Below are 26492 nucleotides of genomic sequence, written 5' to 3' on the forward strand. Positions count from 1 at the left end.
TGCTTAATTTTACATTCAACATCATCAAAACCAATTTCTGCAGATGAAATGAAATCTGTGCCGGCGTCAATCATCTTTTCCAATTCTTCACAAATAAATGAAATACAAATATTATAATATTTGAAATATTATGCATTATCTCTACAGTAATACATACACAAATGAAAGTGGTGGACACCACTGCTCGCCACACACCAACAGAGCTCACTGAACTAACTATACTGTCACCTTTCATTAACTGATCTGTCCCGTTTCCCCCTCCGAGATCAATACAATTCACCTCATCTTGTGGTAATGAACTTTATTACAATGAAACGGCAGCAGAAAGTGTACACACCTTTGAGCCAACACTGACACACAGGCTCAGGTCATAGAAAACACACAGCACGAGCAGCTCTCAGCTTGTATCTGGCATCTTCAGGAAGCCATATATTTCAGTCCTTGCAGGCAGCCGCTGCTGTGATCGAACAATACTGTGGAAGAAGAAAGGAGACACTCCTCTGTAGTGTTAGAGGAGGACCCTCTTTCACTACTTATTTAGGGTTTACTCAGCTGTCTTGTTCTGGATCTCACAAACTGAATCGAAGAAAACATAAATAAGAGCGGACTCCCCCAGATTGAGGGATAAAGACCACAACAAAAACAATCCTCCTAGGTCAGAGTGAATTCATCACTTCCTTCTGACATAATTGATCTCATCTCAATAAAAAAAAAAAACTAAAATAAAACTGTGGCAGTGCCCTTCGAACTTAATGATGACGGACTTAAATGTTTATGTGTCTGTTCTCTTCCCTTGAATGCATTAAATCCTGGTAGAGAAGTTCACTGCAATAAGACTGTACAATAACTCCCCTCTGGCAAAATCCATCACACAACAATAACACCGTTGTCTGTTGTCTGTTTTTCTTGGTTGTTTAAACATAAAAAAACCAAAAAACTTTGCACTATTGTTTAGTTAGTTTTAATTTAATTATTCTATTTTATTTTATTCTATTTTATTGTATATACTGTGCATTTTTATATTTAATATTTTTTACTGTTATTTTATTGCTTTCCTGTATCTATAAATGCTGCTGTAGCGAAATAATTTCCCCTTGGGGATTAATAAAGTAACTATCTATCTATCTATCTATCTATCATATAGAAATGGAGTTGGGGTGGTGGTGGTGGTGGTGGTGGTGGTGTGTCATGATGCTTTGTGTCAGCAGACACGGCACACGGGACAGTCAGGGCAGCATGACGTAGCTCTCAGCTATCTCCAGGGCGTACAGGTTGGACAGCCCCGACTGGTCCTCGGTCTGACGGGTTTCCAAGACTACCATCCTGCAGTGAGAAGGTCAGATGTCAAGCATCGACTGTAGTGGAGTTTAAACCCGTTTAAAAGTTAATGAACATCGTCTTTCAGTCAACTTTGGTCCAAACTGAAGTTTCTCAACAAATATTAGATGAATGTCAATGAAAATGATGTTTGTTCAAGTGTAAATCCTACTGACTTCAATGATCTTTGGATTTTAGAGAAATCTCTCAACAGCTTTTGGCATTAATCGTAATAACTTCCTCTGAAGCACTGTGTCATCAGGTCGAAACGTTCATCCCCAGCAGCTTCAGCTGTACTTTGTTTTCAGAGCTAACTCGCAACGATTGTAAACAATATACATACATTAGCATGTTAGCATTGTTATTTAGCACGATGCACCTCGCAGAGCTCCTATGAGGCTGCTCGGCTCCACTGGTTGGTGACTCTCAGGGAAATTGTCTGTTGCATACAAAGTGATGAGTATCCTGATTGTTTGCAATAAACAGAAGCTGAGCTGAAGGAAACAACGAGTGCAGATGCGCCCTACCTGTCTGTCTGCACCAGTCTGTAGGTCTTCCTGTGGTCGGTGGTTTCCTCCAGCACCTCCGCGAAGCTCTTCCCTCTCCTCTGCCAGCCGTGACGCCAAACTGCCAACAGCGTGTCCTCAAAATGTACTGCACACAACACACACACACACACACACAATGAGAGAGTCAGTGCTGAGCTCTACATCGTCTACAATTATTAACCATCACTGGTTTTGTCTCTGCTCGTTCTCACCTATGGATTCAACGTCATGAGAGAAGGTGGGCTCATGTAGCATAGGCCTGTTGCTCTTCAACTCTCCCTCCAGACTGACGATATGTACTGACTCTGTAAAAAAGAGAGAGAGGCTTTTAATACCGTCAGCTACGTCAGCAGCACACGAACAAAACATAATGTGGAGGTAACAGGCTGTCGTATGTACTGTCGTCACAGTTATACGCAGAGCTATAAGTCTAAAGTCTAACAAACACTGTGAAAAGAAAACTTCTATCGCTTACTTTCCATGAGGACAAGCAGTGAGCTACCGTCAAGCTGGTTTACTTGAACAACATCTGGGCAAGGTTTCTCTGTAACAACACGCACACACAGACACAGAAAACACACCTCCATCATCAGCATAGAACAAAAAGAAGAGAATAAAATGCACAACATTGTCGGGGAGGTCAGATTGTGTTTGCAGCTGATGTCATAATGCGGTATCTGCCTACCGAGGCCCGAGCTGGTGAACCAGGACGTGTTGGAGTTGAGGTTGATGTATTCTACAATGACCGGCAGGTTGGGGCTGGACCCCCGAGACACGCCGATACACACCATAGGGTACTCCTGATGGGGCACCACCACCATCTTAAACACCCGCAGAGGGTTGGGCAAGGGGAAGTCAAAGTTCTGCAGGCATGAAAGAAACAAGATGCAAGTCAGGAGAATAATCTGCTTTTGGATGTATTTGGCTGCTCAGCTGTGTTTTTGTTTTTTTTATCTTCTTCATCTCACTAACAGACGCGAACAAAGCTGTTTGTTAAGTGTTTCATTCAAGGCCACTTAAACCTGCAACCTAATAGCCACGGCATTGTGCACACTATAACTGAGGGCACCAACGAGTCTATTCTCAAAACCATAACCATTTTATGGGGAGAGGTTTAAAGCTAACCCATAAATATAATGGTGACCATAAAAGGCTTTGTTTCACTGCCAGCAGTCATTTTATGAGCATATGTCGGTGTTTACAGTCCATTGAAAAGATCAAATAAAACTGAAAGACAGACAGGTAACAAAGATAGGACCAACGCATCACACTACTTCACAAAATCTCAGCTTGCACATGTTTTTGTTGCATTATTATTAGTGTAAACACCTATTTAGCTTTCATGGGTTTTCACATCACAGTAAGTTATTCAGCTGATTTTGCCCCTCTGAGGCACGAAATACAGCAATATATAAGGTTTGGTAGACATACCTTAATTAACATGAACTTGTGCATGGGCTCATACCACTGCAGCAGCACCACACTGGACTCCAGAGCACAGCACAGGAACACGCAGCCTCGCTGCTGATTATCGGCTGCAAGAGACAAGAACAAATACCACATCTGAGCCGCTCGTCTCTCAGAACCAACCAACACTGCAACGCTGCACAGGAGTTTCTCAAAACCCTCAGACTGGTTTCAAACAGAGACAACATCCATTTTAATGTAGAACATTTTCTACCATGAAAACTTTTCAACTACTAGTGATTATTTGTTGCCATAATGCGATATTTGGCCTCACCAACTGAGCAGGTCTTGCAGCCTTTGGTATCAGGAAACTTGGACGTCACTGCGTATTTTCTGAGCAGACAACATGGTTTTTAATTGGCATGAACACATTTTTCAATCACGTCAGAAAATTAAATACAGAGAGAGGGAAAGTCCAGTGTTACCTAGGTAACAGTCTGTGAGTGGGCAAGGGAACCATCCTCTGGTCTTTCCGTGCCTGCTCGTATAACTCCTTCAGTGTATGGGAGTGAAGCTGCGAGGATTTACCTGCAAACACAGAAGGAGACGCAATTTAAAAATGAATCGAATTGTATTCAAGCAATTGATGAATGACATGCTTGAATTACTCCAGTCCACCTGACTCAGCATTGAATCCACATAAACGTGCAGAGAATATAAAAACGTGAAAATCACTGAACCATGTAGAATAAGTACCACTAGTGCGTAGATTCAGCAAATTTGTTTAGCAGCAAGGAAATACACAAAAGGCAAAAAGAACCACAAGGCAATATGAAATGTCGATGTTATGAGTTGTAAAAAAACAAAAACAAAAAAGACAAAAAAAGACAAAACACAATCATAAAAGAGTAAAAATGACTTTGCTTTGCCAAATAAATCGGATAAAATTTTAATTTGTAAAATGTGCTGACAAAACAGAAAAGTCTTTAGTCCTGGTTTAAATAAACTAAGAGCTGGAAATTTATTTGCAAACACTTTCAATAATTTGATCAACAAAAGATACCAACATAATGAATTAAGGAATATTTATATTTCTCACCAGATTTTTGAGCAGTTTCCTCTTTGCTAACACCTTCTATGCTCTGAAAACCTGATTCGTGCTCTGAACATTCATGTTTAATAAAAAAATGAACCCATCAGATTGCAGGTTACGACAACATGTGGATAGTTTACAGCCTTACAGACAAGCCGCTGAGGGAATGCGACTATAACTACATTAATTACAGCTTTAAGAGTTTCTTAATTTGTTTTTAAGTTATTAGAAAGCTATTGTGGCTCAGTCAGTAAGTAAATCCGCTGCTGCTCTGCCAGCTGGTCCTCAATATGTCCTTTAAACTCCAAATTCCAATGATGCTTCTGCTTCCTATTTGACACACAGCTAAACACGGATGCGCTTCTTATGTATGACTTTTGATTTACCTGATACAGACATGAGGACATTATTAATGGTGTAGACCCAGGTACACTTCCCAGGAAACAACTGGAAGAGAAAGACAAAACATCCATTCATCCACTGCTTCCTTCTTGCTCATTTAGGCTTTTGGATGGGCTTTTCAGTCCAAGTGGGACTCCTTTAGTTGGATGTTTTGCTCTGGGATTTGCATCACAACAACCCGAGGAGCTAAATAAATGGCTAAAACAGCATTATTCACTCAATTACACCCATTTGCCAGATTAACTCACTTTAATCTCCTCACAACCTACTTGCTGTATCTCTGTAAATTAGATAAAGATCCTACCAGCTCCATGGTGGTTTCGGAGCCGTGGAGGTTCAGGGTGTAGATCCCTTCCTCCGCCCCCACGATCAGATGGTGGTCTGAGGGAGGGAGAGGAAAACACAAGCTGGTCAGACGGAAGGTCAATAAGACGGAGGATGGTTGTGAATTTACTGTGCTGGTCTTTCTGTGATACAACCTTTGGAAGTGGGGTTTTCCCACGTCGTGGAACAATTTATTTTAAGAGGGCAGCCATGGAAGATCTTTTTAAAGTAGACCTGGTGAGACAGGAGATGCTATTACATCTTTTCATGTTGTCCTCTCTGCAGAAGTTACTGTTCAATGACATGACTTCAAGCCTCTACAAGAAGTCTAAAGCTTTATGATTATTGTTTTAATGGTAAAATGAGTTTTAAAACTCACAGGAGGTTTCTTCATGATGGGGCTGGCACACTCAGCAGGGTCCGGTAGTTGCCGTCTGCGTATTCCCTTAGGAGGGAGTTCAGGAGGAAGAAGGTCTGCCGGGATGTCAGCCAACTGGACAGGTAAGGATGCAGGGTCTGGATCACACACACACACACACACACACACACACACACACACACACACACACACACACACACACACACACACACACATATGGACACACAAAAAGATAAAGAGCCGTACGTTATACTATACTATGAAAGATTTACAGTTGTAAAAACATTGCAGATGTTATATGAAATAAAATCACATTCAAGTTCACGGCTCTGTTGTGCATCTGGTATTCAGCCGTCTGAAACATAAATGTGGGGGCAGCTCACCTGAGTGTCGTGAGGCTCGTGGATGGGGTGTCGGTCGGACGTGCGTCCCGCTGTAAGTCCTGATGATAGGGGAGGGGGCGTACAGAGAGCAGGGTTTTCTTGTTCGCTCGTCTTCCCCCGCCATGCTCTCCTCTGAGCTGCTCCGGGCTTTGGGCTGAAGCATACAGAAACACACAGGCAGGAAAGAGGTGTTTTGGTCAAATGAATCCTTCGTGTCTCTGCATTTACATTTTACATTGAAAAAAAAAAGCCTAATGTTTTTAAACAGTGTAAAATGACGGAGCGGAAAGAAGTCTGATGTATTCAAGGGCCGACTAGGAACCAAATCAATGTGTTGCTGCTCTTCTCCTGTAGTTGCATTGTTTCAAATTCCTCTGTAGTTGCACGATCTGTCTGCATATAGTATAAATATATAACTCTCTTAAGATGTTTAGACTCTCATTATGCAACAGATGGTTGTGGCGTGCAGTCAGTCTCGGGTTACATGAAGAGACAGAAGACACTCAGACAGACTGAATCCACAAGATGCTGAACAATCGACCTGCCAAGTATGGAGAACATCTAGTGCTGTTTTTATCTGGTGCTGTTCTCACACTAAGTCTCTGTTTACTGCAGTTTATTGCTGAAATGAAAAAACTTTACTTTCAGAGCATAAAACCGTTGCACAGTGCCGTATTTCTTTTCCACCCTGATCTCTCTTCTCAGATAAACACTTCTTGGACACAATTTTCCACAAACAATGGTTTAGTAAAGTATAAAGTCATGTGATAAAAATATAAATACAAAAACTCAACCATCTTTGATGACATCTCGCATTAACAAACAACAGAAAATTCCTTAAATCACAAGTTAATAATTGTTACAACCAAAAAAATGTCATGATCATGTCTTTTTTTAAAATTTAAAAACAGTTTTAACCAAAATTTGTCTTAGCATACACAACCACGGTAGTTTAATAAACACACATGCAATAAACATGATACAGTTCATGTGTAGATCTGTTTCCTGTCTGGTGAATAATCACCTTTGGAGGAAGTGGAGGCGGCGTTTCATGAGCTGGCATTCTGAGTCTGTTGGCACAGAGAGTGTTGGTTCAGTCTGTGTGTGTTCAGGACGGGAATACACATGAATACAGATGTGAGTTGAGTTCATTCAGCTTACCCAGAGTTTTGTATTGTAGGGCTGAACAGAAAGAAAGAAAGTGTCAATGCAGCCTACTGAAATTACTCACAACAGTCAACTTCATATCAAGTAAAACAGTTGAAGAAAAGGTTGCTGGAGGAAGTCCAACTCACTGTAAAATATTTCTACTATCTGAGATTTAACAAATAAGAAAGTTTTTCACGCAATTATCTGCCCTTGTAAAATATTTAACACCCAACATTACATAACAGTTTAAATTGAGGCTGTTTTAGAAATATATTATTCATACACTGCAGTATTTTCTTGAATTTGATGACAGTGTGTGGTGTTTTCTTACATATCCACATCATCGTAGTCGTCGTCTGACTCTGTGTCCTGGTCCCTGAAGGCAGAGAGAGGAAAGAGAGGGTGAACATTTTTCAATCAGATATTAGCTTTGATGTGGCTCGATGCCTGGGATTAATCTGTGATCCGGTTACCTCGCTGGACTCTTACTGCTGCCGCTTGATCCCGTTGAAGGTCGTAACTGTATGGAACAAATAAAATGACCAATATATGAAAGAGAAGTTACAGCCAAAAAAGGGAAAACATCTAAATGTATAAAAAACTAGAAGTTAAAAAAAAAAAAAATCACAGCACCCAGTGATCACACTTCCCATCCACACCATCTCCTCGCTGTATCAGATAAATAGTTTTATTCACTCAATGATAAATATTGTGATGAATACAGAATGTGAGCTAAACAATGCAAATTATGTCTCCTGTACACAAAGGTCACCTCTGAGGTGTCCCGTTGTGCTTGTTGACATTTACAGGACAAAACACGGAGGGATTTTAGTATATCATTTTGTGCCTGTTGATTTTTCTGAAAGACCGTGACAGCGCCGCAGGGAAAATAGAAAAAATATTTACTTTGAACGGGGAATAAACACAGACGGCACACATCACTGTCTGAGTCCTGTAATTGGGCTCCAGCGGTCTGAGACCACATTGAAAATCGGTCATAATTTAATGAAAAACTTAGCAATAATCAGACAGCTTGAGGAATTAGAAACATGAAGTAAAATAAAGACATAGCATTTAAGATTCTGTGCTATTTTGTTTGTCAACTCACCGTTACGTTTGGTGAATCGGTCTTCATGGGTCTCTGAGTGTAGATCTGTTCCACTGAGCAGCCACGAGCCAAAAGATTTAACACGTTAGCAATTCAGTCATTTTTTTCCCCCACAATTTCATATTCAAAGAAACTTCAATACAAAACGTGGCAGAATAAATCTTTCAACAATGTGCCTCTAGAGCATGGATGAGTGAATAGCCAAACATCTTCAGTATCACAGACACAGTAAACAAAGTGCTGAGAAGTAGTTTAGTGAAGCAATGGACAAGAATATAATCCATATGGATATAAACAGAGAGACAAACAGTTGATATAAACATTTATGTTTCTACATTATGGATCTTGAAGCTACTAAATCTTCTGTGAGCTTTTAATTTCAAAAGTAAAGGTGCACATTTTCTTTAACGAATCAGATGTGATATTTCCAGTTTCACTGTGATGAATCACAAAACTATTGAGAGGAAAAATAAATTGTTATAATGTGTAATACATGAATAGTTACTGTGTGACTGTGTTTTCTTACTGCTGTCAGAGTTGGTCCTCTCTGCCCTGTTGTGTTTGTTGAAAGACTGAATCCTCTTTAAAGATCCAGGAAGTGCCACCTGAAATCAACAACACAACACTATCAGAGTCCATAATTCCAGGTAGAAGACTGAAAAGACAGGAGATTAAAGTAATACATCCAATATTTCTTTGCCTGATCTGAAAGTAAGACAGAGATAACATGCAAGGGTTGAAGGGTTGAGTCCCATAAACAGATTCCTAAGAGCTTCTTAGTATAAATAAGAATCTGACCTCCATTTCATCATCCTCCACCACCAGGCAGGTCTTCAGCTTCTCAGGGTGTCGAAACTTCTCCAGCAGGTCCAGAGTCAGCTCCTGGTTCAGGCACTGCTGGGTCAGAAACATGTGCTGCAGAGAGGCAGACGAGGAGGAGAGAGCGAAGGACGGAAAAAGAAACATCAGTACAGGCAAACCGAAACAGAGAGTGAGCAGAAGAAAGATGAAGGAAGTCAGCATCAGGGCGGGGATTAAAAAACTGACACACTCCAGACCGGTGAAGACAAAGCTTGCAGGACCCCAGATTAAGGACGGGCTCAAACCTGAGTCAGACTGTCAGGATGTTTTCAACAAGAGGCTGAGATGGTGTCAGCTTCTCTCTGCTGACACTTGGGGGCAGCAGAAACAATCTGTGACCACAAACCTGATATGTCATCCCCCTTTAGCGACACATGGCTAACCTGCCAGCCAACAGTTGCTTGTTTTTTGGATTTAGTAGTATAACAGCAACATTATCATGAATTCAGAGGCGTACAGTAGTTCAGAAACATCTGCAGCTTCATCAGAGCCTTCATTTTGAAAATTCTTCACGCCGGTGGCCCCGCCCCTTCCTCTACGGAGCCAAGATGGCAACTGTTTAGGGTGGAAAGTGCCCAGCGTTTCACACTTCTTTTTTGGGGCATTTTGAGTGCATCATCTTGGTACTTGTGGTGCACTGCATGTTTCTGTACTCGCCAGTGTGAACGCACTTATGCACTCAAAATAGAGAGAGTTAGTACAGAAGTACAACATCTGGAACACAGCATCAGTCTATCTGCTGTCTGCAGCATGAAGTGGAGCTTTTTTTTAGAGCTTTTTCTTTTAAAACCGCCGCCTGCTGGGGCCACACATGATGCTGAGAGCAGTGAGAGTGAACCAAAACAGAAAAGCAGCAGATAAACAAACAGCTAAAACTCTGTAAAGCTCCAGAATAAAATTCTTTAGAGATGTAGTATCTCTTCCAAACTGTCACCCATGACTGTTTTGTACAAATCAGTGTCACTACACTTCAAAATGATGTAGGAGCACGTCACCTGTGATCAATAGTTACCCCCTTCAACTGACAACTTCTCTTCTTCTATCCATTACAAATGAGTCGCTCTTTGTCGACTCCATCAATGAGTCAGCGTGATACAGAAATGACACGACATAGGCCTGAAGCGGAGCATATGTGAGTGAGCAGCACTCACTGAGAGCATCTTGGAGGCGCTGGATCTTTTCTTCGGGTTCCTCACCAACATGGCCTTCACAAAGTTATAAAACATGGACGACCTGCGCACGGGAGACATGTTGGTAGCATTTAGCAACATGGGACTCGAGTGAAGAGCATATAAGGGACATCCAGTTATTAGTCATTATGCCTGTTGTTGAATTACACTGGCCTTCACAGATTAAGCTGTTTTTAAATCGCATTTATGGTCCTTTTTTTTGTATTATTATTTTTTTTTATGGATTTCTCTGAACCTTAACATGGAGATATTCATAAGAGTTTGTGTGTCCCATTTATATAAATTGGTTTGAGAAATCATTACGATCCGCTTTCAATATACAGTCTAACTGTAGTTTGACAGCATCTTAAAATAACCGTTGAAATAAATCAGCCTCTGTCAATCAGAATTAACAACAGCTGAACATTATAATCCTCATGAACGGAGGATTTAATGATGTTGTGTTATACTTTATGCTTCACCTGTCAGGAGTTTTAAATGTTATGGCTGATTAGTGTATGTGGAGAAAACATCTATTCAAATGGAACCTGATCCTGATTGAATATAATGTGTGCTTTAATAGTGTTCCAGCTTTTTTATTTACCATTTCGACTTGTCCTTCAGTTTCGGAGGCTGGTAGCCGCTCTTGGACATGAGAAACAGGACGCTGTGAAACACAGTAAACGACAGGCAATGAGAATCTGTGTATACGTGCATCAAGGTCACAAACACATGCACAGGACTTATTTTAGGACTGGACCGCTGAGGTGTGTTTCACTCAGCCAAGTGGGGCAGCATGTATTGTGTGCATGAGTCCGGACGTGTGGGTGGTGGAAACACTTGATGTTTTCTGTGATTGTCAGCGTGCATGGGTGAGACTGTGTGTACATGCAATATGTTTGCATGTATGTACACACTGTGTGTGTGTGTGTGTGTGTGTGTGTGTGTGTGTGTGTGTGTGTGTCACACAACAGCTACATCAGCGACCTCAAACCCTACATGGTCAAAGCTGTTTAAAATAAAATGTCTGTGTGTGGGTGTACAGATAAGATTGCATGTATGTACACACTGTGTGTGTGTGTGTGTGTGTGTGTGTGTGTGTGTGTGTGTGTGTGTGTGTGTGTGTGTGTCACGCAACAGCTACATCAGCGACCTCAAACCCTGCATGGTCAAAGCTGTTTAAAATAAAATGTCTGTGTGTGGGTGTACAGATAAGATTGTGTATTTTGGGGTGTATTTACCGCAGTGGGTGGACATCAAACATTGGAGGCTGTAGCTCTGCTAGCTCTATGGCTGTGATGCCCACTGACCAGATGTCACATAACTCATTGTAGCCACCTTTTATCTCCACTGCTGCCACCTCTGGAGCCATCCTGAGGACAGGAGGGGAACAGCAGCAAGTGGCTTTCACGTCACACAAGTCAAGCAGAGTTAATCATAGAAATAGGACAACGTTTTTAAAGGCAGAGCTGCTCGACAGAAAAACAGCGTGAGTGGAAAAAAAGAGGATAATGTAGAGCAATTACGCTACTGACGATAAAACGTTTCTCCAAATCAACTGGGGAATGATGAAGAGAATGATGTTTGGATGATGACCTTACCAATATGGTGTCCCGATGAAGGACATCCTGCGGGCCAGAGTGGCCGTGATCTGAGCCGAGATCCCAAAATCAGCTGCACAACAGAGTAAACAAAAATATGAACACCACAACACCTTTCATATTTGAAGACTCTTTCACTCATTTTTAATGGTGTATGGAGTAAAATTTAAAGCAGAACAAATACACACAATTAATAAACAAACAAGGTAACAAACAACAACAGAAGACAAAGTTAAAAAAGTTACATTCAACAGCATTACATTACGTTTTTAATAATGAAAGAAAATAAGCTCTTCTGTATAAATAAATAAAGAATTGTTGCAGCTTGCTGTGTCATGTAACTGTGTGACTTCAGTTCCCTGTGTTTCTGATGATGGTGTGTAAATTAACAACAACAAAAATCAAACATCAAAGCTTTGAATGAAAATCAAATTCGGACTTTTTTATTCATTTACAATTTACAAGAAACTGTTATGAATCTTTTTGAAATTTAATAAATTAATTCAGGACTTAATCCCTCAATAACAATACAAATCAGTTGTGCTTTAACAAGACAGCAAACAGGTTGTCATTTGACCCGTCACTTCTGTGACGAGTGACTCATGTCGACCACACGAGAACAGAGCGGACCAAACAACCACCTACCCAGCTTGACTTCGCCCTGATCATTGAGGAGGATGTTGGCACCCTGGAAAGAAAAGACGGTGAGAGAAAACAACAACAGCAACAGATGCGGCACTCTTCTTTACAGTAATCTTGAAATGAACCCACACAAGATGGAAATAAACATCTGCTAGCTCTAAAAGACAAACTGAAATTTCATTAAATGGACTTTAACTATTCATTTCTTGTTACAGAGTGTTGAGTGTTTTATTTACATTTTTCAGATTTAGATGTGAATGTAAAGAGCTTGGACTTTATTTAAAATGTCTTTGTGAAATTTAAAGATAATAGATAATAGAGGAAATGTATCAGTCGGTCCCACGACACTGTTTCACACTCACCTTGATGTCCCTGTGGATTTTCTTCTGTGCGTGCAGGTAGTCCAGACCCTGCTCACACAAACACAGAACTTAGAGCTATAAGTTTGTCACCAAAATAAAAGACTTGGTAACTTCAGTTGATAAATGTACTTTAGGCATGAAGAGGAAACAACGAACCGTGGGGCGTTTTTAGAATATTAATAATAAAACCCAAATTAAGATTCAGTACGTGATTACCTGGAGCATCTCCCTGCAGATGTAAGCTATCTGTGGCTCAGACAGAGGACCAGTCACTGTGGAACAGAATTCAGTTGTTTAATTATAATATATCCATACTAATTAATACAGGAAAAGGCAAACAAAGCAATCAAGGCTCATGACAACCATAACAGAGCTGTGTAGTGCTTGTTGTTGTGTAATGCTGGCTTGAATATTAATATGCATAGCAGCACTAAAGACTGGAACAAGTTATAAACGCTGTTGCCACAAATTCATAATAGCCCTTGCACTGTTTGCAACAACTGCACTATTGACAGCCTCTGGTTCTGTTGTAAAAGTGTGTCGGTGACCTAAATATGTTTGTTTGTCTGCTGATATTTCGAAATTGCAGAATTATTTTTTTTATTCTTTTGCCTTTTTTGTAAAACTTTCTCGTGGTCGTACGAGAGGAAGCAGGTCAAAGCCAGTAACAGGTGGAGCAGCCTCAAACTTCAGCATCAACTAACCAAACTATTTTTCATTAGCAATATAAACACTTGTTGTGTATACTGAGGTCAGTTTTCAAAGGGAGGTCACAGAGGTCGTAAAAATAGCATTAATGCCTCATTAATATAGTGCTAATGAAGCACCTTTCAATATGTTTACATGCTTTCTAATACCTCTTATATCTTCTCATTTAAATATTGCTTCGGTTTTATTGGTTGATTTGCAGTTTAAGGTGTTATACTTTACATCATTGTCAAAAGGAAGATGTTTGAAGAGAACTAGATTTGTTTGCAACGATTGATATTTCAATGTGGTTTTCATTGATTTAATTCACGGTACTGTAAAGTGAATTCGGAGAGAGTTGCATGGTGATTTTGCACTGTAGATAAAACTGATTGATGCTCAGACTAACTGATAACTAGACACGCTCTCTCACCATGGTAGACATCCTGGAGGGAGCCTCCTCCACAGAACTCCATACAGATCCACAGTTTATTGGCTCTGCAGACACAAGAAAAGCATCTCTGAGTGAACCGATGCATCAAAGATTAATAAGAGTGAGAGGGAAGAAACAGAAGCAGACATCTTACCGTATGTAGCTGCCATAATACGCCACTATGTTCGGGTGTTTGCAGCTTTTTACGATGACGATTTCCTGTTGGATGACTGAAAAATCATCCTCTGTGGAGCCAGACAGAGACAGAAAACACATGTTCAATAGTATCGTAGGATTACATTTGAACACAGGTGGCGTCATTGGGTTATATGGTATGTTGTTAAGACTCTAGTTGCACTTTTTGGTTTGTAAATATAGATATTGTGCTTCATCTCTCCCCTTCTGCAGGTCATTCTGATTGGTCAGATTGTGAGTGCTGACTGATCCTCCAGTCGGCTCAGCCAGCAGGTTGTTATCTGCGTCTTCATCTAAGCTATCGTAAATAGTAGCATGTTTAACCTCAACAGCTCTGGTGATGTGCATGGGTGGAGGTATCAGCTTTGTTCAACTTCCTTTTCTTCTGTTTTCCTTTAACGCCTCCAGTCTTTGTTTCCTCTTTGTAAAACATTTGAGATCTCCACTAGAATTTGGAGCCAGAAACACTTTATCTTAATGGTCTGAATAACGAGGTCAGATTGTTGCTGCACTACTTTGTGGAACAGCAGACCCTTTTTTTTTTCTTTTTTGTTTTACTGTGGTGCAGCAAAGAGCTCATTCACTCACTGAGTTAATGGGGTTTCTCATTTTTGCAGTTTAAGCTAATTAGAGTGCCTGATTGCACAAACAGTTGTTGGGAGATGATGAGAGTAATCAAACTGTTGGAGGTACTATTGAATGCAGTTGCAGCCTGATTTTCTTTGGTCACTGGAGGAATCAAATGCTTCATAGCTTCTATTTGCATGATTTATGTTGCTGTCCCACTGTGAGAAATAATCACTCTCCCTCGCTTTCTAAATATGTGTGTGTGCCCAGCTATGCCCTTACAAAATTCACTGCAATTTAATGTTTTGTGATTTTATAAGCTGCTGCAATAGAATTATAATGAGTGTGTGGGCCAGTAATTACAAAGCATTACAACTAGTTTGAGGTGTTTCACCAGATTGAGGCGGGTCAGCTGATTTTCAGTCCCCTAGCTAACCACGGGCCAAACGAGTGGTAGTAATACCTTCGTCTTAATATTTTAGTATCTTACATTACAGCAATGTTATAAAAACAAAACATGCAAATATAGTTAACTGATGGTCTTAATAATAAAATGTGACATTAAAAGTGAATGCAAACATTAATATGAGATCAAAGTACAATAATTCAAATAAAATTCTTACCTGGTTCCATCTTGATGACTTTGATGGCTGCCAGCTCTCCATTTTGCTTGTTACGTGCCTAAAAACAAATAAGACAAACAGGTACATGCAGGTTATTCTTTTTCACGCTGCAGCCGTCATTCATTTGATGATGGAACTTTTTAAATGTGGTGTGCTTGAGTTGTTTTCTTTCTTTGCATGTTTGCTGTCCAGATCAGTGAAGTGCAAAAAAAGCACACACACACACACACACACACACACACACACACACACACACACACAGTGACCTTTAAACGTGTGCTATCAAACGGCAGATGTCACTTCGTTCTGCTTACTTGCAATAAACCACAAAGACAACTTTGATAATGCATTGGTATTTTCTACATGTTCATTTTCTGTTGGAGTAAGTTGACCAAGTTGAAGCTTGTATGAGACGTTTAAGTTCGACTTACAGAGTCGAGAAAAACACATTTCATGTTAAACAAACAAATTACCAAAAATGCGTCTGTTGAAAATTCGAATATCTCAAATAAGGCAATCAGAGTTCATAAATTATCATTTAAAAGACAAAAAAAGAACGAAAGAGAAGTTGAATCACTCACTGTTGATCTACATCTCCTTACAAATTTGTCTGTTAAAGCTACACACATGTCCAGAGCAGTCTTCACTATAATGTAAAGGTGGGTCTTAATTAATTAATATCACAGGTATCAAACAGGCTAAAGAGACAATGACACAAATTTTTTTTGGTATACAAATACATTTTAAAGCTAAAAAAAAAAAGCTAACCCTAACTTGACAAAGCTTTTCTGTGTAGGCTCTCTAAAAACACCAACATCAGACTATCTTTGACAAATCACATTGTTTTTCTTGACCGAGTTATGTTTGAAGTCAGCTTCAGATTATTTGAAGCTTGGCAGGTACTAAGTGGCAACACACAGTCCATCGGGCTCATTTCCATCACAGGTTGAAAGCACCTGATGTTTTAATTTCCATCTTTTTACAACCCCACCCCATGAAAATGATTAATACATTTTCAATTTATGATATTCTGGGATAAATATGATAAAAAAATGTTTTTTAAAAACTGGTATTTAGCTTCACTAGCTAAAAAGAAAAGAAGAAATAACACTAACGCTACACATTCAAACTTAATCCACAGAGTTTGATGGACAGGTGTCCAGTAATGAACAACAAAGATAAAGATAAATTAAGACTCCTTTGGTGAAGGTGAAGCTAACTTGAGGACCGTTTAGACATGACAGAGCTTCCAGCCAAGAGGAAATATCCATTCACACTATATTAGATCTTAAATAGAAAACAAGTCATAAGGGCACTCGGTCAGGGAGGACAAGGCGGGTAGTAAACACTGGAACAGAAACTCCACCGCCTCATAGATGAAGTGTTAAATAACAGAAAGTTCAGCACTTCAAGGACACCGTTCACCTAAAACACTAAATGACTAGTTGACAAAATGACAGCAGAGTTGAACTTCAAACATTATTCTCGAGCCGGGAGCACACGGTTACCAAACAAAACAAGTTTGTTGTTAACGAAACGTCTTCAGCCTTTCAAGGTTCAAAAACCACCAACTTCTCTCATGAAATACAAAGTCAATGAATGTCAGGTCACTATGCCTTCATTACCCAAATTCCCTCCTTCTGAATAATGTTCTGGCGGTTCTTCTGAAAATAAAACTATCATTAATTCGATATGAGACCTCAAAGACAGGAGCGCTTGGGGGGTTTGATTGACATCGTGTCCTCAGGTTTTTATACAGATCCAGCTGATGGCCGTGCAGACTGGCAAACTTTAATCCGTTAAATATTGTTTCACATGTTGGCCGTGTCCTGCCCTTCAAACTGTCGACCGTCGTCTTTAAGGACACCGTAACACTGTTTGATTTTAACTCTCAACACAAAGGTGTTACCGTCCGGCGACGATCTGGGAAAGTTCAAAAATACTTACAGATAGAAACAGATGACTTGTACCTGAAACGTACTTTGTTGTGGGAAGCTGAAGAAAAGAGAAGTAGTGCAGTCATATTGTGTTGAGACAAACAAAAGCATTTATTGGCTGAAAGGTCAGTAAGACCTTGAAAGCAGCCATGACAACGGAAACTCCAGTCAACCAGAGGAGTCTATTTGTGTGTCGTGGTGTCAGTGTGGGACATCAGAGAGGTCACCGGGAGGAAATACGCCTTGAAAGCAGTCAGTAAACAACCAAACACACACACACATAAACATGAGAGCTGCACGTCATAACAAAAAGCCGCGGACCTTCCACAGCAACATTTCCACCTTGAAGTGAGTGTTTACTACTTTCTTCTGATCACCAGTCGGGTGTTTCCTCTCGCAGTCCTCCGTGATAACACCCGAAGCGTCGCACCGAAACCAACGACGTCCGCAAACTTACAATCCCCCTCGAGGGAAACGAGAAAAGGAGATGAAGGAAAAGGACAGAAGTGGATCCGGCTTGCTCGAATAATAAATCACTGAGATTTGCCTCATTGACATAAAAGCTCACTGTTGCGTTCCTGTGACATCACATTTATAAGAATGGGACGGACATGAGGTCACTGTGACCTTGACCTCTGACCTTGAGTCCAAGTGAAAATTGAATGCCAAATCAGAAGAAGGTCCAAAGTTTTGCGAGTTTTGATGGTCACAAGAATGAAAAGGACGTCGGGTTACCGTGACCTTTTGACCTTTTGACCACCAAAATGTAATCACGTTGTCGTTTAGGGCCGTGTGAATATTTGATTTTCCTTCCAGGGAATCCTGAGATGTAACGATCATGAGCACGGGTTGAAGTGAGGCGACACTGACCGTGACCTTTAACCTTTGACCCCCAAAACCTAATCCCTTCATTCTTTACTTCCACTGAACGTTTCCTGAATTTCCTCAAAGCAATCCTGAGATATCGCGTCTAGAATAATAGAAATACACACGTGCGGTGCAGACCATTTACAAAGATGTAAGGACACAGAAGCGCTCGTGGTTCAACTTGGAGACAGTTTGCAGGTAGATGATGCATTTTGGTTGCTGAAGCACTGAGAGACTACAAGCAGCTTCACTTTGAACACTAGAAGCCGGTGCAGACCTGTGAAGGCGTGTGATGTATTTCAGTTTCTGTGGAGACCTTTGTTAGGACTCAACCCGCTTTATTCTAAACAAGCTGACGCTTCCTGATGACCCAGTGGGAAATACAAATATTTCCTCTTTTGATAACCTCTTTTTATTGCAGGATTTTAAGACTTCACTATAAATTAGATTTCCGTGATGGCAAAAAATATTTCAGGATTTTGAAATCGCTGTTTTGTCTTTTGCACCAAGGACAATTAATTTTGTATGTATTTAAGTAAAGAAAGCCACACACACACACACACACACACACACACACACACACACACACACACACAGAGGCTGGCATGTGCTTGCATTTGCGTGATTTTCCCAGAAACAGAACTATCTCTCTCTTCCTCTTTTTCAGGTTAAAGATAAATCCCCGCCAACTAAATTCAAGTACATTTCATTATAAAAAAAAAAAAAACATATGCGTGCACACACACACATACACACACACACACATACACACACACACACACACACACACACACACACACACACACACACACACACACATGCACACACACACACAAAACCACATTGTTTCAGCAGACACCTGACACAGTTAACTCGGCTTTGCAGGCAGATCCTGCATGTAGTCCGCTGCTCATTTATCTCACTTCTTCATTTTGCATCTGAGGTTGCACACACACACACACGCACGCACACACGCACACACACACACACACACGCACACACACACACACACGCATGCACGCACGCACGCACGCACGGACGCACGCACACACACACACACACACACACACACACACACACACACACTCAAATACACACCAGGTGCAGCGAACAGCTTCTGAGTTTAAAATTTTACTTTTAGAGATGCAAAGAAATAAATTTGTCAGCAGTTAATGAGCAACAGAATAAGACTTGAATTTCAAGACAAAAAACACACACAGGAAGTGATCAGATCAATCATACCTCTGCAGACAGAGAAAGCCTGCTTTTACATTAAATTGTATGCATTCAGTCTATGTTCATATCATATTATTGCAATAATTTGCTCAAGGACACATGATGTGTGGATCATGACCTTTTAATTTGTGTGGGATCTTCTCAACCTTTTGACTGATATCAAACTATAATAACCACATAGTGGTGTGCCTCTGCCAAACCGTCAAGTTGCAGTTTAAATCCATGTTTGCCCATGAAGATTCATATCATATAAGTACTGGAGACTTTGAAGGAATCCTTATGTGCGCACATATTTGGCCAGTAAAGATGAATGTGATAGAAAACAAAGTTGTACCTGCAACAGAAGACAATGCCTCCGAATCTGGACGTTGCTGCAAAGCTTCAAATTGTAAAACGTGGATGCTTCACAGACATGTTCAACCCAACAGAACTATAAAAAGATCTGCACATTTAGCACAGTTTGAGGGTGGACTCCAAAGATGAGTATCACTTCAAACTGTGGTCACCGTCAATTATCTGTTCTCGAGTCATGGCGCTGAAAAATGGAAAGCAAAGTAGCTCTGCAGAACGTAGTGATGTCGCGGTTCAGGTGACCTTTTGGGTGAAGAATATAATCATGTTATCATTTTATCCGATCAGTTGTTGCATAGCGTTCACGAGAATAGGATGCAGTTCCCGAGATATCACGTTGAAGGGAATGGGAAGGACGGACAGGATAGATGTGAGGTCACAGTGACCTTTGACCAGCAAAATCTGATCAGTGAAAGGGGCCATTTAAAGGAGGGTTCATGAAATTTAAAACATTAATAAACCCCTCGCACGCTAATGCTGTATTTTGAGTAGCATCGGTCGCGATCATATGTCGTTAAAACTTTATGATTCAAACAGTGTAAATTATTTTAGGATACAGACACCACAGCAACAATAACGGCTGCAGCAGCAATAGTTTCTTACTTTATAATGAGACTGCGGACAATGCAAAAAAGAAGTTTCTTTTTTCTGTTGTCTGTAGGGGGCGCTGTGTGTACACATGGTTGTATGGCTGTTAAAAATAAATGCTTCCTTATGTGGAAACACAATGAAGTGTATTCATATCATTAAAAGCTTGTTTGGATATGATAAACCTGCTTTGATAAGAGGAACAATGTGGGTTCACTTCATTGTAACTTGGAAATAAATGCTCTGATGTTTGGGTCTTTCCTGTATACCAGCAGTGTGAGGTTGTCCAACCGGTGTAACAAGGTACTATTTTCCATCCCAACTGTGAAAAAATACATAAAGGAGGGTCAGACTCATCAGACAGAAATGTTGGTTGGGTTCATGTCACAATGTCTTCTTGTTTACAAAAGTCAAGGAGACGTGAGTGTAATCCGAAAGGTCTCAAAACGTCCAGTAGTGTTCATTTTAATTTCATTGCTTTTGTACAATGCGCAGTTATTTAAAACTAGAGTTAGTTTGGCTCCATCACAGCTGGACACTTTTTATGTCCAGATTCCTTTATACTATATATACAGTACAAATGGACGTTTTGATACTCTGTGTTGATCATACTTGATCGCTCATCTGGTCCCATAATGTAAATTTGTTTTCAGAGAAAAACAGCTTTTCGCACACATAGAACGTGATGCAGTTTGCACCAGTTTTTTTTTTTTTTTTTTTTTTTTTTTTAAATAAAAGGGTTGAAATACAGAAACCATGCGAACATTTTCACAAACGCAAACAAAAATGTGTCAAGTTGTATCATGCAAATCTGACTCATCCAGAACCGCCACATCGGCCGCCATGACTTCATATCTGTGTAAAGGATGGAGGGATCGCATGCGCTGAAGCACTGTTCATTTTTTTATTTTTCTGAACGTTCCTCCTTCCAGAATTTAAAGCTAAAAACTCTCTCCTGCGGCTATAACGGCCATCACACGAACATACACACACATAAATGAAAGGCCTACTTTCTCACCAGTGCTGATGGTGCAATAGTGTTGCATTTGCAGGATGACCTCTGTTGTACTGCACGTAACAATACAAGTGCATGTGTAAGTGCAATCATATCTGCGTGTGGGTGTGCATTCATACGCGAAGGAAGGGCAACTATGCAAATCTGCAAATCTCTCGTTCTGTAAAACAGATCAACGATATCAACTGACCTGTAAAGAGGAAGTGAGCTCGCTCTACAGATAGCCTGCCATGCATCGGTTAAAAATCACCATTTACTACATTTGATTTCACAACATGGCAGAACAGCTGGACTCTGAAAGGCCTGACGTCCCCCAAAGTTGGAAAATTGTCCACAGACGTGTTGAAGTAGGGAGCCAACAGCCACTCTAAAGCAAATTACACAGCCCAACTGAAGATATCATAAAGTAATATTTTGAATGATGTCACCAAGACACCATGGAGGGACAGTAGAGAATGAACATACTGAGCTAATGCTGGCTGAAAAGAGAGTTTCTTCATTTTATTTAAATAACATAAAGCTACAAAAACAATAAAACGCTGTATTAAGAAAAAAAATCCAAGCTTTCAGCTAAATCTGAGGATGTCAAACCCAAATTATCAGAGACAAAACACCAACCAGTCGAGGAGAAGTTTATAGCCATGTCAGCATCAGTGTTATACATACATTTGCAAAGCTTAAAATCACCAGAACTGCATCTGATGGGAATCCAAACATTAATTTTAAGGTATCTGTAATAAATAGTGTTGAACTACTTAATATTTTGACCTGTCGGTGATTCTACAGGATATAAAAGAAAGATTTGTGAGATTTGAGACCATAAATCTTTAAACTATGTTAAGTCTGGATTCAATATTTTAAATTATAATGTTATGTTGAATTTTTTTATTTTTTTTATTTTTTTTAAAAGACCAAAAAGAAAAGAAATACATGTTGTTTTTGACTTTGTGTCACAAATGGCCCAAAAACCCAACAGGGAGAAGAATTACCAAAGATTCACCACATGACAGTGTTCGGTCTTTGTTTCAGTGATATCAGATATCAGTAACAAAAACAAAGACACGGTGTTTGTACCCTGACAGCAACATTGCTCAGTGTTCGTTTTCTTTGCTATCATCATGCTCATCATCAACTTGTAGTGGTACTCTCTTTGTTCCATGGTCACCGTTAAAACTGTCCTTCACCATCACAGCGTTCATGACTCACGTAAAAATCACAGAAACAATCACATATCATCTGCCACTGTAAACTATTAAATCACTGTTTTGTTTTGTTTTGTTTTGTTTTGAATCACCACGGCACTCAGTAACTAAAAAAGCACAAATTAAATGTTTCTGTGTTGGAAAATTAAAGCACTGAAAATGCCAGCACTGATTTAAAGTATTTAATGAGACTTATGTCGAGCGTTTTCTGTCCACCCGCCAATCTCCACAGAATCTTAATATCACAGCAGACTGCTTACATTTGGCGCGAAGGGTTGCCAGTGAACTCAAACCCTTCACAGAAAATGATCTGCACATAAACGTAATCAGTAAGAGAGCAAGTTTGGACAAACACAACTCGTCACCAGGCAAGTGATGGAGAAGATGGAGCTCTTGACAAACTGATAAGGTCAAAAATAAGTCCTATATTCTGTTTAATGAGAAGTTTTATTGTCCTTTTCTAATGATGAGTCTCTGCTGTTCAGTGACTGACAAAGGAGAGCACCACAGAGTCATTCACGTTCAAAAATGTGTCACTTGAAAGGATGGAAACAGTCAAATCAGATGACTGCAACGCTGGAGTGAGCAATGATTGATAGCAACTTATACAACTGTTGGTTTCATGTATCTTGTGAGGAAAGCACCAGAGAATCCTCAAAAATACTGTCATCTACACAAGAGGCCACACGTTCAGGAAACATGCACACAAACTGATGCTGATAGTGTCCTGGATGTGATTTCTGTCGATGCAGTTGCCTAATAAGCTGGCAGAGTGGCGAGAAATTTCTACAACTGTTAAATGGTTTGATAAATATTTTTGGAAGAAGGTTAAAAATATAATTTAATTTATAATCCCAACGCAACATACGCTGTGATTAAATTTATGTCCTCAAGTTTTGTGTGACTGTTGAGGTCTTTGTACTCTAAAAGCAGATCTGTTGTAGTTGTCATGCCAACAGGAACTCTGGGTGCTGAAATAAGTTTTCACAGTGCAATTTGGTGAGGCACCACTCTTCTTTAAATCTTATACTACAACAAGAAGTAGTCCAAAAGATCTGTGACTTTTACAGAGAAACAGACGCACTGTTTCAGAAAAGCAGTTTCCGTTTGTACTTTCAGAGCTGGATATCTCAAAACCTCCCAAAACCAAAATCATCTGCATGATTCGAGTCAGCTATCTTTAAGTGGGGTAATATGTTCCTTTTGTGATTTAGATTAACTGTCCTTTTAATCTGTGGACAAACAGAGGTTTCAGTTCAACTTCAGCACAGACATAAATAAAGATAAGATAAGTCCTGTACAATAATAATAATAACATGTCCCTGTAATGTGAACATTATTTGGTTCAATTATAGCATTAACTTTTTAACAATTGTTAAAAAAAACAAAAACGTTGTAGCTCAGAAATGGGAACTAAATCCCCCAAAAATGAGTAATAAATCAAAATATTTATTTTAAAGAGCATTTTATGAATCTTGATGTGCTGCAGTCAAAGAAACAACCATTTTGTTGTTTACCTTACACATCAGACCACAGCATAACTGACAGATGTATGTTTGTGTGTGTGTGTGTGTGTGTGTGTGTGTGTGTGTGTGTGTGTGTGTGTGTGTGTGTGTGTGTGTGTGTGTGTGTGTGAGAGTTATCAGGTGTTAAAATCAGTTTTAAAGTAAAAATAAAGACACACAAAGTTCCACTGCAATGAAAAAAAAAAACAGAAAAAATAAAAAGTGTCTGAAAGGAAAGATAGTTTGATCACACCTGAAGAAAGATTTCTGTTTGACTCCTCATTGACTCCCCACACAGATCGGCAGTGCCCTTAAAGTGTCTTACGCTTCGTTTAGAAATTTTTTTTAGACAATATAAAATAATCACTTGAAAAGGGCATCGACCAAACATTTCCAAGTGGGCTCATTACAATCAAGAGCTTCAACTGACTTTTCTTTCAGATCTAAAAAAAAACCATTCAGCTATCGGCAAAAATACTTTCACTTCTTGTAAAAACCACTTCCTCCAGCAGCATTAGAGCTGCTCTGTAGCTATAATTGCAATAAACCGATGAAACTAAAAAAAAAACAATCAATCGCATCCTTAACGTCCTTGTGGAGGTCATCGGGATGTTCCCGGTGAGCGCGACACCGCGTATTCATCCCCAAGAAAAACAGATCGTTTGATGTACTGGATTAAACTGTGAAGGGGGGACACCAGATGTGTTTGCAACTTGGAGGAAGAAGTAGGACACGCTTGATTTGAGAAGCAAAAACAAAACTCTGGTCTCAAACTTTTTCAAGAAGCACTTTCTCTGTGAAAGATTGAAATCAGCTAGAAGATTAAAACCTCTGATAAAGAGCGGAGGCATCCAGCAGCAGCAGCAGCAGACTCTGACCTTATAAACTTCTCCGTAGGTTCCCCCTCCGACTCTCAGCAGGACCTCAAAGTCGTCCTGAGGGTTCTTGGTGGAGATATCCAGAGCTGCCCTGTATTGGAAATCCATCTTGTCGCTTTAACGTCGCTAATAATCCTCCTCGGTCATGTCACACAGTCTCTCACACACACACACACACTCACTGCATCTGCATGTAAAGCTGATAAAACTTTCAGAGAAGTGAGCTGCTGAGGAAACACGCTCTCTCTCTCTCTCTCTCTCTCTCTCAGCTGCTGTCACACACACACACACACACACACACACACACACACACACACACACATTCACACACACTTTCCTGTTTCTGTTTCTCAGCCTGCTATCGATCCTCCCTGCCTTTGTCACTCCCTCCTTCATGCTTTCTGAACATCTCATTTGAATAATCCAATTTTGTTTCCTGTTGAGTGTGTGTGCATGTGAGATAGAGAGGTGTTTGTGTGTGTGTGTGTGTGTGTGTGTGTGTGTGTGTGTGTGTGTGTGTGTGTGTGTGTCTCTTTGGGAACATCTAGGTGACTGCTTGTGTGTGGCTTCTAGCTGAATAATTGCAGTTTTGCTGTTTGGGGTTTTTCAGTGTAAGTTTCAGTCTCATCTTCACACCTACTGAGCTGTGTCTGTGCGGTGTGTGCGGTATGTGTGTATGTGTGTGTGTGTGTGTGTGTGTGCGTGTGTGTGCGTGTGTGTGTGTGAATGTGTGTGAATGTGTGTTCCCGCTGTGCAAAAGAGTCACTCGTGCTCAGAGCTCCCCGTCAGTTTCCTGTTTCGTATGCTGTTTAAATAATGGGCCATTGGTTACATCCTGTTAACAAGTACAAATTTTATTTAACGCACACTCTTCTGTTATTTCTGGTCTGAAAACGATCTTTTGTGAAGAAATGATTTGAATCGTGGCCTGAATGATGAGGGTGGATTGATGAAAGATACACACACAGTTATGTATCTGTAGCATCTTACAGCACAGCGGAAAGGGCGTTTTCATTTCAGGTTTGTCCCTGAAATCTCGTGAAATGCTATTTGTTGCAGAAGGATTGTATGAAACACTCGGGAGCTTCACGTTGACCCGGTGATGAAGTCAGGGGTTCACCAAAAATCAGGAGCATCCGTATTCTGGGTCCCACGAACGTCCGCACAACATTTAACGACAAGCCACCGAATATCTGTTGAGATGCTTCAGTCTGGAGTCTGGTGGGCTGAAGCAGCTGAACCTGTTATTCATTAAGTAAAAGAGGAAGTCAGAATAAAGACAACATCTGCAATGCCAAACATGTGATTCACCTTCATAGTTTGACATTTATCCTCCCTCGTCCTTCAGCCCTGCAAGACGACCTGGCTGCTTGCCCACAGTCTCAGAAACACCCACGTGTGACAGACACGCAAACGCGACCCAGTTAACCACAAATAACTGTCTCAACTTCAACCGAGACACAGGAGCGAAGGATGGAGAGGTTATTGATAAAAAAAATAAATAAATAAAAAAGATGTAGCACAAACCGTCCTCAACCCTCAATGCCACGTCAGTACGTCAGAACCGTCTTAACTTGCTGCTGAACCAGCAATTATTCATATTTGACAGGTAAGAACCAAACATTTACAAAAGTGGGTGTTTGATGATAAATAATTCCCGTAT

At 40.2% G+C, this 26492-nt stretch overlaps 1 protein-coding gene across 2 annotated transcripts; it reads right to left on the reverse strand.

Moving 5' to 3' along the window:
* Positions 1–286: 286 nt before the first annotated feature.
* On the reverse strand, positions 287–25060 carry LOC138205442 (mitogen-activated protein kinase kinase kinase kinase 5-like). 2 transcript variants are annotated; one of them, XM_069161468.1, is made up of 31 exons: positions 24830–25060; positions 15251–15308; positions 14020–14110; positions 13866–13930; positions 12962–13017; positions 12746–12793; positions 12387–12429; positions 11742–11814; positions 11382–11513; positions 10745–10807; positions 10123–10204; positions 8909–9025; positions 8637–8715; positions 8111–8163; positions 7476–7522; positions 7334–7378; positions 7015–7035; positions 6878–6923; positions 5854–6007; positions 5471–5607; positions 5247–5325; positions 5072–5148; positions 4752–4812; positions 3758–3860; positions 3607–3665; positions 3297–3400; positions 2551–2728; positions 2341–2409; positions 2078–2170; positions 1845–1971; positions 287–1323 (listed from the first exon to the last, which is right to left on the reverse strand). In XM_069161468.1, exons 1-31 carry the CDS (start codon positions 24935–24937, stop codon positions 1227–1229), a joined length of 2565 nt encoding a protein of 854 aa, XP_069017569.1. In that variant the 5' UTR covers positions 24938–25060; the 3' UTR covers positions 287–1226. The 2 variants fall into 2 exon arrangements, with proteins under 2 accessions (XP_069017569.1, XP_069017568.1); XM_069161467.1 differs by having other exon boundaries at positions 8616–8715.
* Positions 25061–26492: the final 1432 nt, after the last annotated feature.

This window comes from Embiotoca jacksoni, unplaced genomic scaffold, assembly GCF_022577435.1.
Source record: "Embiotoca jacksoni isolate LCO1_2020_lvr unplaced genomic scaffold, fEmbJac1.0.p SCAF_28, whole genome shotgun sequence".
NCBI lineage: Eukaryota > Metazoa > Chordata > Actinopteri > Embiotocidae > Embiotoca > Embiotoca jacksoni.

Coding starts and splice junctions, on each gene's coding strand:
- LOC138205442 (XM_069161467.1), bottom strand. CDS start 24,937: ATGGATTTCCAATACAGGGCAGCTCTGGATATCTCCACCAAGAACCCT. Junction 2,729..3,296: donor ACAAGTTCATGTTAATTAAG/GTATGTCTACCA, acceptor TCATGCCTGCAG/AACTTTGACTTCCCCTTGCC. Junction 2,410..2,550: donor GTTCACCAGCTCGGGCCTCG/GTAGGCAGATAC, acceptor GTGTTGTTACAG/AGAAACCTTGCCCAGATGTT.